The sequence below is a fragment of the Puma concolor genome, chromosome D3 (assembly GCF_028749965.1).
Source record: "Puma concolor isolate L17-30 chromosome D3, mPumCon1.1.hap2, whole genome shotgun sequence".
NCBI lineage: Eukaryota > Metazoa > Chordata > Mammalia > Carnivora > Felidae > Puma > Puma concolor.
In genome coordinates, this window is record NC_141678.1 from 73,840,435 (window position 1) to 73,856,430 (window position 15,996).

A 15,996-nucleotide genomic window follows, 5' to 3' on the forward strand; every position below is an offset into this window, starting at 1 on the left:
CTCTGAGGACCTTCCATTTCTAAAAATCTGTGATTTTAAATGTATAAATGAAAGCATTGCAAATGTGAACATGTACTGTTCATTTGAAAAGAGCAGGGACTAGAAAGGATGTGTCAAACTTCATGGTTGTCTCTAAATAACTTATCTCGCAATTGGGTAAGAGGAGGTGTTGAGTTACAATAATGACTTTTCAAAACACATTATTGATTTGAATTTTTGCATTTTATATTGTGGGGAAAATACAAAATAAAACTTTTTCCTCTATGAATTTGCTTGGTTAATCATTCATCTGTTTTACGTCAGAGCTGTACCCTTTCTGGAGGGAAACATCATGGACCTGTTGAAGCCCTGAAACAAATGTTATTTAATCTTCAAGCAGTACAAGAAAGTTTTAATCAGAATAAAACTGTAGATCTGAAAGAAGAAATTAAGCAAGTAAGCACAAACTTGATTTATGAATTGAGATCTGTGAATGTGAATTAAGATCTGTGGAGATACACGATACCTTCCCAGATCTTTTTCAGTTTGACCTCTAGTTTTATGTCAATAAACATGCCACATAACTCATGCTCTAGAGTTGTAATACTGTTATTTTTTGTAAAAATTAACTCAAATTTAATACTGTTACATTTCTGTAGCTGTGTACCCCTGAATAGATTATCCTCTTTTGTTCATGGTTATAAATACAGCATCTTGTTTAGATATGACAGTGTTACAATTATAGTTATGGAAGGATTGTAGGAATTGTTTTTTAATGCACTGCAACATTATTGGTATAACCCAACTTTTTGTATTTATATTTGAGGAGGCCTGGAAATCCTTTTCAACTATAGACTTCTCTACATAACCTATGTCTGCTGAAATTTTGTTACCATGTGTTTGACTTTTCTTATAGTTAATGTAAAATTTTATTTCAAAACCATTGTGTTTTTATGTATTTCCTAGGAATTTCGAAATCTCTTGGTGCTTTGGACTGCTATTCTATAGGGGTTGAGTTTTCTTCACAATAGTACAGTATTTACATAAAGTTTATATTCTCACAAGTCTGATTGTAAATTCTAATTCTGCCACTTAACTAGCAAGTGCAGTATTTGTACAAATCTCTTAACCTCTTTAGTTTTAGTTTCTTCTTCTGTAAAATGTGGTTGTTGAAAAGATAAATAGAGACAGACTATGTGAAGTACTTATATAGTGCTTGGCTCCTGATAAAAACTTAATAGCTGGTAAATACTTAATAAATATTTTTATTGTCATTGCTTTGTTATTCTTATTCAGTGGAGCTTTATGAAATTCAGTTTAAATTACAAATGAATGGATCAGCTCTTGGAAACTGTCAAGCCTGAATTGTATTTCAATTTTTCTATACATTTTAATGATTATTACAGTAACATATAGCGTGTAATCTATCCCTTTTTCCTCCTCCTGTTTTAGACATCATTGAGACATAACCTTGTTCATTATAGTCTTAATTTGAAGCCAAGGATTTATTTTTATTGGACATATAATTTAGAAGCATACGTGAAAGATGAATAAGTAGTAGTTTTATTTTTAGAATAAAGAAAATATTTAATGGCATTACTTTACTGAAAATTATTTGCTAGAATTATTTCCTTGGAAATGCAGACTGTTTTTTAATGTTCTCATTTTTCACATACTAAGTAGCACTTAAGTTTATAGTTATATAATATTTTCAATATTTTGTTATATTTGGTGTTTTTAATAATAGGTTTCAGAAGACAATTTCTCTCAATTACAGTTGAAGGAAAGTATGGTTCCTATTACTAGATCACTTCAAAAGTAAGTATTCTCTACTAATTTCTTAAGATGTTATAGATACAAATCCATTTTAGTCATCTCTTTGAAATCGGAAGATTCCAGGAGAAATTAAGTAGTTCTTTTTTTTTTTTTAATTTTTTTTCAATGTTTATTTATTTTTGGGACAGAGAGAGACAGAGCATGAACGGGGGAGGGGCAGAGAGAGAGGGAGACACAGAATCGGAAACAGGCTCCAGGCTCCAAGCCATCATCCCAGAGCCTGACGCGGGGCTCGAACTCACGGACCGTGAGATCGTGACCTGGCTGAAGCCGGACGCTTAACCGACTGCGCCACCCAGGCGCCCCAGAAATTAAGTAGTTCTAAGAATAGATAGACTTGATATTTTTAAAAATACTAATTTTTAATTTATATTTGAGTTAACATATATTACAATGATGATCTCAGGAGTAGAATCCAGTGATTTATCCCCTATATATAACACACAGTGCTCATCCTAACAATTGTCTTCCCTAATGCCCATCACCCATTTAGCCCATCCCCCCTTCCATAGCCTCTCCAGCAGCTCTCAGTTCTCTATATTTGTCTCTTATGTTTTGTCCCCCTCCTTGTTTTTATATTATTTTTGCTTCCCTTCCCTTATGTTCATCTGTTTTGTATCTTAAATTCCACATATGAGTGAAGTCATATGATACTTGTCTTTCTCTAACTAATTTTGCTTAGCATAATACACTAGTTCCATCCATGTTGTTGCAGGTGGCAAGATTTCATTCTTTTTCATTGGTGGGTAATACTTCATTGTATATATATACTACATCTTTATCCATTCATCTGTCGATGGACATTTGGGCTCTTTCCATACTTTGGTTATTGTCGGTAGTGCTACTATAAACATTGGGGTGCATGTGCCCCTTTGAAACAGCACACCTGTATCCTTTGGATAAATAGCCAGTAGTGCAATTGCTGGGTCGTCAGGTAGTTCTCTATTTTAAATTTTTTGAGGAACCTCCATACTGTTTTCCAGAGTGGCTGCACCAGTTTGCATTCTCACCAGCAGTGCAAAAGGGTTCCTCTTTCTCTGCATCCTCGCCAACATCTGTCGTTGCCTGAGTTGTCAATTTTTAGCTATTCTGACGGGTGTGATATGGTATCTCATTGTGGATTTAATTGGTATTTCCCTGGTGATGAGTGATGTTGAGCATTTTTCCATGTCTATTCATGTCTTTTGCTCATTTCTTCACTGGATTATTTGTTTTTTGGGTGTTTGATAAGTTCTTTATAGATTTTGGATACTAACCCTTTATCTGATATGTCATTTGCAAATATCTTCTCCCATTCTGTCAGTTGCCTTTTAGTTTTGCTGATTGTTTCCTTTGCTGTGCAGAAGCTTTTTATCTTGATGAGGTCCCAGTAGTACATTTTTGCTTTTGTTTCCCTTGCCTCCTGAGACATGTTGAATTAGAAGTTACTGCATCCAAGGTCAAAGAGGTTTTTGTCTGAAGTTACTGCATCCAAGGTCAAAGAGGTTTTTGTCTGCATTCTCGAGGATTTTGATGGCTTCCTGTCTTATGTTTGGGTCTTCCATCCATTTTGAGTTTAGTTTTGTGTATGATGTAAGTAAGTGGTTCAGGTTCAGTCTTTTGCATGTTGCTGTACAGTTTTCCCAACAGCATTTGCTGAAGAGACTGTCTTTATTCCATCGGATATTCTTTCCTGCTTTGTCAAAGATTAGTTGGCCGTACGTTTGTGGGTCCATTTCTGGGTTCTCTATTCTGTTCCATCGATCTAAGTTCTGTTTTTGGTCAGTACCATACTGTCTTGATGATTACAGCTTTGTAGTACATCTTGAAGTCCAGAATTGTGATGCCTCCAGCTTTAGTTTTCTTTTTCAAGATTGCTTTGTCTATTTGGGGTCTTTTCTGGTTTCAGACAAATTTTAGGATTGTTCTAGCTCTGTGAAGAATGCCGGTGTTATTTTGATAGGGATTGCGTTGAATATGTAGATTGCTTTGGGTAGTATCAGTATTTTAACAATATTTGTTCTCCCAGTCCATGAGTATGGAATATTTTTCCTTTTACTGTGTGTCTTCTTCAATTTCTTTCATAAGCTTTCTATAGTTTTCAGTGTGTAGATTTTTCATTTCTTTGGTTAGGTTTATTCCTAGGTATTTTATGGTTTTTGGTGCAATTATATATAAATGGGATTGAGTCCTTGATTTCTCTTTCTGCTACTTCATTATTGGTATATAGAAATGCAACTGATTTCTGTGCATTGATTTTATATCCTCTGATTTTGGTGAGTTCATGCATTGGTTCTAGCAGTGTTTTGGTGGAATCTTTTGGGTTTTCTGTACAGAGTATCATGTCGTCTGCAAAGAGTGAAAATTTGACTTCCTCCTTGCCGATTTGGATGCCTTTTATTTCTTTGTGTTGTCTTGATTGCTGAGGCGAGGACTTCCAATACTATGTTGAATAACCATGGTGAGAGTGGACATTGCTGTCGTGTTCTTGACCTTAGAGGGAAAGCTCTCAGTTTTTCTCCGTTGAGGATGATATTAGCGATGAGTCTTTTGAATATGGCTTTTATGATCTTGAGGTATGATCTTTCTATCCCTACTTTCTTGAGGATTTTTATCAAGAAAGGATACTGAATTTTGTGAAATGCTCTCTCTGCATCTATTGAGAGGATCATGTGGTTCTTGTCCTTCCTTTTATTAATATGATGTATCACATTGATTGATTTGCAGATATTGAACCAGTTCTGCATCCCAGCTATAAATCCCACTTGGTCATGATGAATAATTCTTTTAATGTGTTGTTGGATCCAGTTGGCTCATATCTTGTTGAGAATTTTTGCATCCTGTACTTGGTATTTTTAAGCTTCATGGAACATATTGTTTAATCCTCAACTTTTCTCTTAAACTTGTGCTATTTCCTTTAATGTGTTCTTAAGACCTAATGAGATAACCTTAGATGCCTAAATATAATGGATATGAGTGGCTTAGAGAGATTCTCTTTTCATTTGTGTAACAGCAACAATTTGACATAGTATTGTTATGGATATCATGGAAGAACAACTTGTTTATGAAATGTGTTTTTATGTATTCCCTCTAGAATACATATAATAATGATAAATCTGTCATTATTTGACATCTCTCTACAGAAACCTAAAGTGGGCATAATGTCCTGGATATAAAGATAGGTCTAAATGCCTTGAGTGGGTTAATCCGTCTGTTTTCTTAGTTGCATTATCTTAAGCAAAAAATGTGGAGATGAATGCAAATCTTTCCTATAGTCATGGTATTTGCAGAGGGAATGGTATTTATTTATTTATTTCATAATTGAGTTTTTATTTGTTGTTCCGAGGATCAGTACAGACAATTCAATTTGTACATAATTCTTTTTTTTTTTTTTTTTAATTTTTTTTTTTTCAACGTTTATTTATTTTTGGGACAGAGAGAGACAGAGCATGAACAGGGGAGGGGCAGAGAGAGAGGGAGACACAGAATTGGAAACAGGCTCCAGGCTCTGAGCCATCAGCCCAGAGCCTGACGCGGGGCTCGAACTCACGGACCGCGAGATCGTGACCTGGCTGAAGTCGGACGCTTAACCGACTGCGCCACCCAGGCGCCCCTGTACATAATTCTTAACGTACGTACCGAAAACCTAAAAAAACCATGTAGCTGTGGTTCTTTTCTCAAAGTTATTCCAGTGACCTTCCAGCTTAAAATTTGGAGGCAAATTTCCCTTAACAGTATATCAAGTACCGGTATCTTCAAATGTTGATATGCTGTTACATATCACATTAGTTCACAATTTAATGTCATATACACTACATACTCAAATTTTCAGTCTTGCACAGCACATTAACAAAGTTACTAGGAAACTGGACTACCACGAGGAATGGTATTTATTTATGGGTTTGGTTGTGGGAATGTTAAGTGCCCTCAGAAGATGGAATACTGAGCTTTAGGAAATGCTAAGATTGAAATTTTTTACTTTAGTAACTCCATTTCACTTGGCTAGAAGTGGGGCTAAACAAATCTTGTGTACCTTTTGTCCTTCAGAATGTGTTTAGAATTCTGTTATCTAAGGAACTGGTGGAAAAGTGAAACACTAGACATGTAAACTTTTGACTCTAATTGCCGTGATATTTATGTGTATGTACGTGTATGCACACCCACTTTTTAACTTCCATAGTTTAAAAATATATGCATGTATGATTTTTTCCCTGTGACTTTATAACTTATAATTTTCTGGGTAGAAATAATGCCTTACTTTACAGTTTGCCATAGTATTTTGGTATAGTATTCCTATCTGGTAGGAGTCCGTAAATAATGATAATAACATTTTTTGAACACTTAACCAAGTGTCAGTGTTCTTAGTGCTTTTGATTAATTCATGTGATCTTTACAACCCTATGAGGTTGTATTATTATTTTCATAATTCAGATCAGGTAATAAAATTCAAGTAATTAACTTGTCCAAGGTTATATAACTAGTAAGAGGTAGCACTGTGTTTCAAATCAGATGGTCTGATTCTACAGCCTATGTTGTTAACACTCCTCTTATTTTTAAATTTTTTTTTTTCAACGTTTTTATTTATTTTTGGGACAGAGAGAGACAGAGCATGAACGGGGGAGGGGCAGAGAGAGAGGGAGACACAGAATCGGAAACAGGCTCCAGGCTCCGAGCCATCAGCCCAGAGCCTGATGCGGGGCTCGAACTCAGGGACCGCGAGATCGTGACCTGGCTGAAGTCGGATGCTTAACCGACTGCGCCACCCAGGCGCCCCTAACACTCCTCTTATTAATGATAGCGGTACATTATCCATTTAGACTGGTGCAGGGCCTCAATTGATTACCTAGTATAAAGACCTCATTCTGCCTTAAAATTTAAAATAGATGACTTCAAGCTTTCCATGTTTCTTAAAAGTATTTATATTGAACTTGTGTCATAGACTTAAATATGTTTTCTAAGTACATAGCCTGGAAGATGTTTTTGTTGGTGAAAATGAACACTGGGCCATAAGTAATTAAATGAACACAAAAATTGATACTGATTGTAGGGGCACTTTTACCATTAGCTGAAAGTTTTTTTGGTAGTAGTAACTTTTTTTTTCTGGCTTAGATGATCAGTAATCTTGACTAGATATAAAATGCCATTTTCAGAGTAAGATTCATGTTTGCAAATGGCTGTTAGCTGTTGATTCTGTTAGATTAGCTGGGGCAATCTTGATTTGGCTTTTACTTTACATTTCAAAATTATTATCAGTAAAGTACTGATATGAAGTAAGTTTAAACTTTTAAAAGTATGTTAGTACATGTTTTCTTTATTTTTAGTGTGTAGATTATTTTAAGGACAATTTGAAATTCAGATTTTTCTGGTTAGGTTTATGGCCATCTTTTCATATTTTAAAATAAATAGACTCAGCTTTTTCAAAAGTTGCAGATTATACCTTGGATGCTTTAATGACCTTTCCTAGGATGAAAATCCTATTATGTCTCTCTCTATCCCTCAAATAAAAGTTCTTGTTTTTAACAGTTTGACTGCTAACCAGTTTTAAAATGTCTTTCATTAGGCTCAGGAAACACTAAGCTCTTAGTATGGGTTCTGTTTACTCTGTTGGACACTCAGTTTTCTTATGTTCTTTCATTAGAAATAATTGCTCTCTAGGAAGATTCATTGGACCAGAAGTATAAAAGACTGAGTAGCCTAAGATGTTATTTTTTTCCAGAGGGATTTTGCTTTGAATAGGAATCTAAATTGTAATTGTTTTTTATCTTTATAATTCTTAGCTTTGTCTTATGCATTTACATATTAGGAACTTGATAAAAACGTATTAACTGAAACCTCGAAGAGAGAAATTTGCCATCTTTAAGCAAATGAAAAAATTGTAGTTTTTGAACAGGGGCCTTTTCTAGAACCTTGTATGTCATGTAAGCCACCAGCTACTCTGTCTAGGCTGGCTGTGAAGAATGAGCGATAATTGTATTGCTCATACACTATAAAGGTGAGCAGTAGGAGACGATTGCAAAATCATCAGTCATCCAAAAATAATTTATACTGGCTTTAGAGTATATTGCTTTATATATAATTTGGAAATGAATGTGTAAGATTTTATGGTTTTCAGCAAGTTAAAGGCCTTGCTGTGAAGATTTAATGATAGCTAGAAAGTTGTCCTGTTTCTCACGTCTCTTTTCCCCGCTGTTTTCTGGTCTTCGTTCTATACCAGAGATAGATAGAATTAACCTCTCAGATTTGTAAAACATGATCCTAGAGCAAAAATTTTTCTTTATACTAATGTTCTCTGCTAAGATCTAGGGAGTGGTAGGCATTTTGTTTAGTTGTTGCTGGATGCGAGCCTGAATATAGGCCAGTAAACATAATACTTAAGAACAGCCAGTATAGCAGTACTAATAGAAAACCAGAGGCAAGGTATCAATGAGTAAATTAAAATACAGTTTGATTGCTTTCATATAATCAGTCTGTTATTAAGTTTCTATGGGCTCATTGATCGATACATTCTCATAATAAGACATGCATCTTTTAAATTTCAGTTTTTAAGGTGAATGACTATTCAGTGTTGTAACATAACTCTTAAATTTATATTTTTCCCATTAGCTTGCTTTTTCACATTTTTAGAGAAGAAACTCGAGTAATTTCCTTATATAATTTTACCCCATGCTTCTCCCTACACATACCTTTGAAATAGCAAATCACTTTTGGTGGCTTCTTCTCTAAGTAGATTGATTGATTGATTGTCTTGTTCTAAGCAGGGCAGATAGAGGTTAAATGAAAGGAATGAAAGGAAATTAAAGCTGTTGTGTGTAGCCGAGGTAGGGGGACTGAAGAGTTCACATTACCGCTTAGCTTTTTCATTCATTCCCATCATACCACACCCCTCCCTTCCCTTCCCATCCTTCTTCTTTCTCCCTAATATTGTTTTTTAAAGACATAAAATAGGACTAGGAAGGAAACCAGTTATATTGAGTTATAGTTACGAAAATATTAAGATAATTTCTAATTGCTAATTTCTAAAATAAATTTCTAATTTCTAAATTTCATATGCTTCTTACTGCATTTAAATAAGACATTTAAAATACAGGTAAGTTAAAATTCATTTAGTAAAATGGCCTTTTGTGTAAGTTAAATAAAAGCATTAAACCATGATGTGGTCTTTTACTTAACGTTCACATGTTGATCAGCAAACGGAGAAAAGGAATATTGGAAAGCACCAGTGGGTCACCACTGAGACTTCACTGTTTGCTGGATGAACAACAAGGCTCAAAGTTGTCTAATAGTTGGCCAGTTATGTCATACGAACTTTTGGATTGTAGACAGAAGGACTGAGGTTACATGTGTAGTACATGTGTTTAGTAATTAATGTAATTTTGTAACTATTATATAACTATTGTAATTTTGAAGTCGTGGTGACTATAAAAGAAATTTTGAGGTACTGCAATGACTATAATGTAATAGAAAAGATCTCTGATTTCTCTGGCATATGAGGTCACAGATTTGGGTCTGTTGTTTGCATTCATAATGGAAGGAAATGCTAATTTACAGGTAGCATTTAGTGAAAATAAAGATGAGAATATTTTCCCACATTAAATTTTGTAGATTCCATAAATGCAAGGGATCTGTGGCCCTCAGAGTTGTAAATAGATAAGATTCTAGCCACTTGTCCCTCCCTCCCTCCCTCCATCCCTTCCTCTCTTTCTATTCTCCTCCCTCCCTCCCTTCCTTCTTCCCTTCCTATTTTACTTTTAGCAATCACCACACCCAGTGTGGGGCTTGAACTCACAATCCCGAGATCAGGAGTCATAGGTTCCATTGACAGAGCCAGCCAGGTGCCCCTCTTTCTTTTGAATCATAGGTTGTTAAATAATAAGCCTGAAAAAAAGATAGATCTAAGCCCAAAGTATATTCACAGATTATCTTCTGTCTCATAAATGTGTGTCTCTAGGAAGAAAATAATTCTTCAGGTAAAGAGATTTTACTATAGGATGTAGAAATGATAGAGTCTAGTTAATTTTACCTCTGATTGCTTAGTAACTTTGGGTGAGTTATTGTCATTTAGTTGATGAAGATACAAATCTCAAAAATTAACTGAAGTTGCCAAAACGGTGGCAAAATCCAGATTCTTAATGTATTTGAGTAAAAGTGTCCAAGAAGTAGAGTACAGGGAAATAGATATAATGTAGTAGTAAGTAACAGTACTGGTTTCTTCCATCCCCTTGTCCTGGGTAAAGTGAAAGATGTATTTTATGTGATACATACTTACCGAACCCTGAACCTGTGTTAGAGACTGTAGAACAGGCCATTGTAGTCACCACCTTTCAGCTCACCTTCGAAATAGTAATTTCTGTTAGTAAACAGGTTAGTGCACATCATAATTGCTATATTACTTGCTTCTCTTGGTCCCTTATTAATAAGAGGTCTGAAATATTGTTGATTAACTGATGTTTTCTGAGTGGTCCTTGAGGTTCTGAATGAGTAATAGGGAGGACAGACTGGAAGAATATTTTTAGAGGAAAGTTAAGGTCTTCTTTTTCTTAGTTTGTTTGAGGGATGATTACATTTTGTCCACTGAGACCTGACCTAGAATTTTAGCTTTGTTTTAGAGAAAACAGATTGTTGATATAATACCACGTAATTGTCATTTGTTTCCCCCCATGCTCAATAAAAATGAGTTTTCCTCAACTGTGACTGATATTTCAGTGCTATTTTTAAAATTTTAGCTATCTTAAATGTACATCTTAACGAATATACTTTCTTTCTTAAATAATATACACTGTATTCCAAAAGAAAGGGTGTAATTTCACAGTTATTGTGAAAATTACATGAAGAATGTATCTTGTTAAGTGTGATACAAATAAACCTATTATTAAAGTTCTTGGCAAACTTTCAAAAAAAACCCCTTGAATGTCAAAAAATACATATTTTTAAAGTAAGTGTTTATAGAATTTAAATGAATTATTTTAGCCTTTAGTTACTCAGATCTCAAGGTTTTATAAAGAAAAATTCCAAATGTTTGGTACTTATTTACAAATCATTTCTCATACTAATTTTGAAGTTAATAAACAATGTAATCACCATTTGTTGCTGTCTGCATTGTCTGCTCAGTCTTTAATATTGGTTTATAATGTGTTTTGTACTTTTCAATGAAGGGCTTTGCACCATTTATCTCGCCTGAGAGACCTGGTTGATGATACCAGTGGGAAACAGTCACCGAAAACATGAAGAGGAAAATAAAACATTCCAACCAATAAATAGTCACCACAGAACAAAAATGTATATTTTTCCTATTCCTTAAACTGACAAAGAAATTATAACTCATACATTATTCTGTGATTGGTTCAAATATTATATGTTTTTTTTAAAAACCAAACTTGAAAATGTGCATAGATTTTGTGACCTATTCTCATTTTATGCCAAAATGCTAGAATGTGAACTTGAAGGACCCACACTGTGTCCTACAGTCTGATTTTGGTTTTCAGGCCAGCATATGTCCTATATTCAAAGGTGGATGATTTCCGTTCTTGAAGCTGTATTACATGGATTTAATCTTCTTGAACATCCTCATCATTTTATCATCTGTTTCTGGATTATTAACAAACTCTTCTTGGTTTCTATCCAAAATCTCTTCAGTAGACTTTTTGATACAATTAACATCTACTTTTAAGTAGCTTAAAGGAATATCAAAGTTGTTATGGTGTATCTTATCCATATAGAGTATGTTACTTTTAATTTTCCTAAGTATTTAAGCTATGTTGTATTTGCAAATAACATTAATTTAATGACGGGGTGACACACTGCTAAAGGAACGTTGTTTTATGTTGTGAAATCCAAGAGAAAACCTCATTTAATTGATATTTTGATTTTGATTCTGTGTAAGATAATCTTGGTCTTGATAGCTTACAAAGCATTTCAGGGGTGTATATTTGAGAATTTAATATTTTGGTACTGATTATTTCCCAGACTTTAGTTTTGGGGTTAGCTCAAACTAATAAAAGCTATGAGATCAGTGACCAATTACTTCATGCAATTTGACAAATAAAATGAATATGGAAAATCCAAAAGCAACTCTGTATTATGAAGCTATTTTGTAAGAACTGAACTTTCTTTAAAGCAATCTGTAGTCTAAAGTCTGTCTCTAGCTGGAACTGAACTGAGCTCTGTAATTTTGCATTTTCTACCAAGTAAACTTCTAATAAGCAAGAAAGCATCTTTACCAACAACACTAGGAATTAAGTCATAAAGCATATTTTAAAAGCCTGATGAAATGAAAGAATATCTGTGTGTTTATACAAATAGTACATTTTAACATGTCCAAATTGTAGCATCTTTGTTAAATAATTTTACTGTCAGATAGGAATTTCTAAGTACATTGTGTTGAAGAATTTTTTCCCCCAAATTTAAATATAGACCTTTGCTATAGAACTTACACATCAAAGACTATAGAGGGAACGTTGTCATTTTTTTTTTTTTTTTTTTTGACCAAGGAGTCACTACCATGCAGTTGTTTTTTCCCAGTTTGAGAGTCACTTGCCATTAAGTTTGTTTTGTTTAGTCTGTGGAGGTATTTCTGACATCAACATTCTATTTTCTGATTATGATCTTCTGCTTTAAAACAAATAGTTTGCATACACTCAAACAAGGCATTATTTTGATGATGAAAGTACAATGGATGTTAAAAATGCGGATTTTAAGTAGGTGAACATGAAGCCAATTTGGGTTGACATGTTCCAGTTTAGCTAAATCTTCTGTTAGACAAATTCCAATGGAGGCAGAAGAGATGAATGTATCATCAGGTAATAAACTTCTAATCGCATATATGTTGATCAGACCTAGTATTTAGTATTTGCCTATAAAGCATTTCCAAAGAGATTCTGCTATAATGACTGAATCGCACTGATTTGATTAGTGCTGCCATTTGCAAGAAAATAGCTTCAATGCTAAGTAAAATAAGCCTTCTAAATTTTTATAACTAATATTTTAAGAAACCGTTGATTCTACTCGATTATACTTATGAAAGGAGTATTTTTCCTTTGTGTTAAATATGGAAGCTTAGTCATTTTATTTTCTTTTTTAATTTTTTTTTCAACGTTTATTTATTTTTGAGACAGAGAGAGACAGAGCATGAACAGGGGAGGGGCAGAGAGAGAGGGAGACACAGAATCGGAAACAGGCTCCAGGCTCTGAGCTGTCAGCACAGAGCCTGACGCGGGGCTCGAACTCACGGGCCGTGAGATCATGACCTGAGCCGAAGTTGGACACTTAACCGACTGAACCACCCAGGCGCCCCTAGTCATTTTAACCTAAAATATAAATTAACTTTACTAAAGTGATTCCAACTTAAAAAAAAAAAAATGTATGGGAGAGTTAACTAAGAAAAATCTAAATGATAAATGTTCATGAAATTTGCTACAGAATTGATTAAATTACATGTTAAACAGTTCAGTATTTTTTGAGTTTTCCAGGAGTGAGAGGAAGGCAGCAGTATTAAGACTGCTGAATTGGAAATTTAAAGAAGATAATGAGCACAATTATAGGTTTTAAAAGTTGCAGTGTGAATATAAATTTTTATCAACCCCTTTCTTTTAGGTATATTTAAAAGTGTTAGGTAGAAAAAGAATTTTAATAAGACATTTCAGACTTTTGGTTGAGTATGAAAAAAATTTAACCTAATTCCAAAATTTTTTTGAGATCAAGGGATAAACGTGCAATGAGTATATGAAGACTCAAAACTCAACTGCATTTTCTTTAATAACCAGTAGGAGCTTTACTTTCACTGTTCTCTGTGTTAGCACATTTCTGTGTCGTAGAGATTTCTGACCAAATTGAGGAACACTGTCTTGGGTTTGTTTGGATTATATGTCTTTCTATGTTATTTCTTGAATTTATAAATGTGGATTTTTTTTTTTTTGGTATCTAAAGTTTAAGCTAACATCTTGTTAACTTATATATAGCTATACCAAAATGTTTTTTGAAGATAAATCATGACAAGATTCTCCCTTGCCCCATGTTTTGAATACATGGAATCACTCATAGGTTTGAATTTTTGTTTTATCTTTCCTTTTCCAATGTGTACTGTGTGTCTCAAAACCTATTTGGTGGAAGTGCTATGAAGAAGTAAACTTGCCAAAATGATGCAAGTACTGTGAAAAGAGACAAAAGAAGCAAAAGGCCAATAAAATTGATGATTCATGAGCAATTGAAGTTTCTTGAAACGTGAAAGAGTGTATCATTCTGTTCCATGTACCAATTTTATACATGGTTATATATACATGGTTATATATTGCGTTAGTTTGTAGTGCTGATCATACAATGATTGGTGCAAACCTGGTTCTGAATATGTGAACGAACACATATTCAGGTTATATTGTTAGATTTTTTTCCCATGACATTTGAAATTATTCCTTTTCTGTTTCCCTATTTTCTTTCTTCTTTATATTCATCTGTGGCTAAGATTGTTTTCCTTTTTTGAACAAAAATACCTTAGCTTTTTGCCCTCCCAGTTTGTTTTAGACCAGACTTCTATAACCACTTTTCTCACAATGTAGCAACTTTTCTAACGATGTAACAAATGTATCTGTCCATTCTTCATTATCTTAACTAAGAGGAGTCCATTTGTCTAATACCTATTTATTTTTTAAATGTTTATTAATTTTTTGAGAGAGGGAGAGCACAAGCGGGGTAGGGGCAGAAAGGGAGAGGCCAAATCTGAAGCAAACTCCAGGCTCTGAGCTGTCAGCCCAGAGCCTGATGCAGGGCGCGAATGCCTGAACCAGGAGATCATGACCTGAGTCAAAGTTGGACACTTAATCGGATTGAGCCGCCCAGGCACCCCTGCCTAATACCTATTTCAACCTTTAACGTTCCTTCCCTCACTTTCAGCCCTTACATTGAAGAGTGGCTGACCGGTCTGCAAGACAGTGTTGTAACACTAACACTATAACATTACTAATCTTCAGAAATTTGCTGTAAATTGCATTACTCATTCTCCCAACTTTCTACGTATATTCTCACCTTTGTGGATGTTATTTCCCATACTTGAAATACTTAGTTTTCTTTCATTCTGGTTATGTAAAGCTTACTCCAGAATTTCTTTAAAGCTCTAACTGAATGTTGTATTTTCTTTTCCAAATATTCTAACGTTCTTTCAAACTGGGTAGGTTGGCTTTCCTTTTTCCTCTCCCATCATTCATTTAGCTATTATATTTCTTGCTTTTGTTATGAATAATGTCTCTCTACCACATTGTGTCCCTAGGGGAGAGAATGTCTCAAGAGTTAGAGGATTGATTTTTATCTCCTTGATAAGATAGTATCTCTTAACATTACTTTGTATAACCAGGAACGTGTAAACTTAAAGTCGTGATTGATAATTTTAAGCGTAGTTCTCCCTATAAGAGTGTAGGCTCAAGAAAGGACAGATCATACTGTTTTATGTGATGTTCTGCAAATCCTTAAAATGAAGTAAATTAAGCCTATTTTTAGATGTTGCTGGTGCTCTTTATCAAATAGGATCAAGATTTGTGTACTTTGGATGATGTCTGTAAGCCTTCTAACCTCTTGAGCTCTCAAAGCTAAGATTTTTTAGTTTTTATATATTTTGTATTTCATCATATATACAAATTATTTTACAGATCTAGGGCTATGTCTAGGAAAGCTTTCAGCAGCTGGTTTTCATTGTGTTCTTTTGAGCTTGGCTTGATGGGAAACTAGCATTCTGGGTCCAATCTAGAAACAGGAATGACATAGTGATTATAACAAGAGAAATTTAACATGAAAAAGTTTTAAACTGTGACAAATATGAGAATTCTATATGGTACCCCAGAACTGAGGGGGAGTACCCAAGGAAAAGGTATCCTTGGGTACCTATTGGAAGTAAGGAGCTTAAGATTTGGATTCAGATCTCACTGAAGAAGGGGTAGCTGTAGCCTACTGGATGGCAGAGAAGTTTACTGGTTTGGCCAGCCCAGAGTTGGTCTTCAGTCACTAGGCAAATAGGAAGTCACCCTCCAAGGTTCAGGAAGGCTGTAGCTAGTTACTGGGTGTGTAGGCACACAGAGGCAGGAAGGGGTCTCAGTGTTGGCAGTACACCTGAAACATGAAGTGTTTGTGTTGGGAGGGTTGCAGGAAGGTGATTACCAGCCTGGTCCAGATCTGTGAGTGCCAAGAAGACCCATAACATTCTGGGATTGTGACTGGGAAGAG

General features: G+C 34.6%; 2 protein-coding genes across 2 annotated transcripts in view; both read left to right on the forward strand.

Moving 5' to 3' along the window:
* The window catches only part of CD3H18orf54 (chromosome D3 C18orf54 homolog), a 27,419-nt gene extending 15,557 nt beyond the window's left edge, over positions 1 to 11,862 (forward strand). The window contains exons 7-9 of the mRNA XM_086683019.1: positions 304 to 435; positions 1,727 to 1,797; positions 10,947 to 11,862. Coding sequence (XP_086539145.1) covers positions 304 to 435; positions 1,727 to 1,797; positions 10,947 to 11,019 — 276 coding nt within the window. The 3' untranslated portion in view covers positions 11,020 to 11,862. The remainder of the gene's footprint in view (positions 1 to 303; positions 436 to 1,726; positions 1,798 to 10,946) is intronic.
* LOC147575632 (uncharacterized) overlaps positions 1,727 to 15,996 on the forward strand; it is a 46,863-nt gene continuing 32,593 nt past the window's right edge. The window contains exon 1 of the mRNA XM_086683020.1: positions 1,727 to 1,797. The gene's annotated coding sequence lies outside the window, so the exon portion shown is untranslated. The remainder of the gene's footprint in view (positions 1,798 to 15,996) is intronic.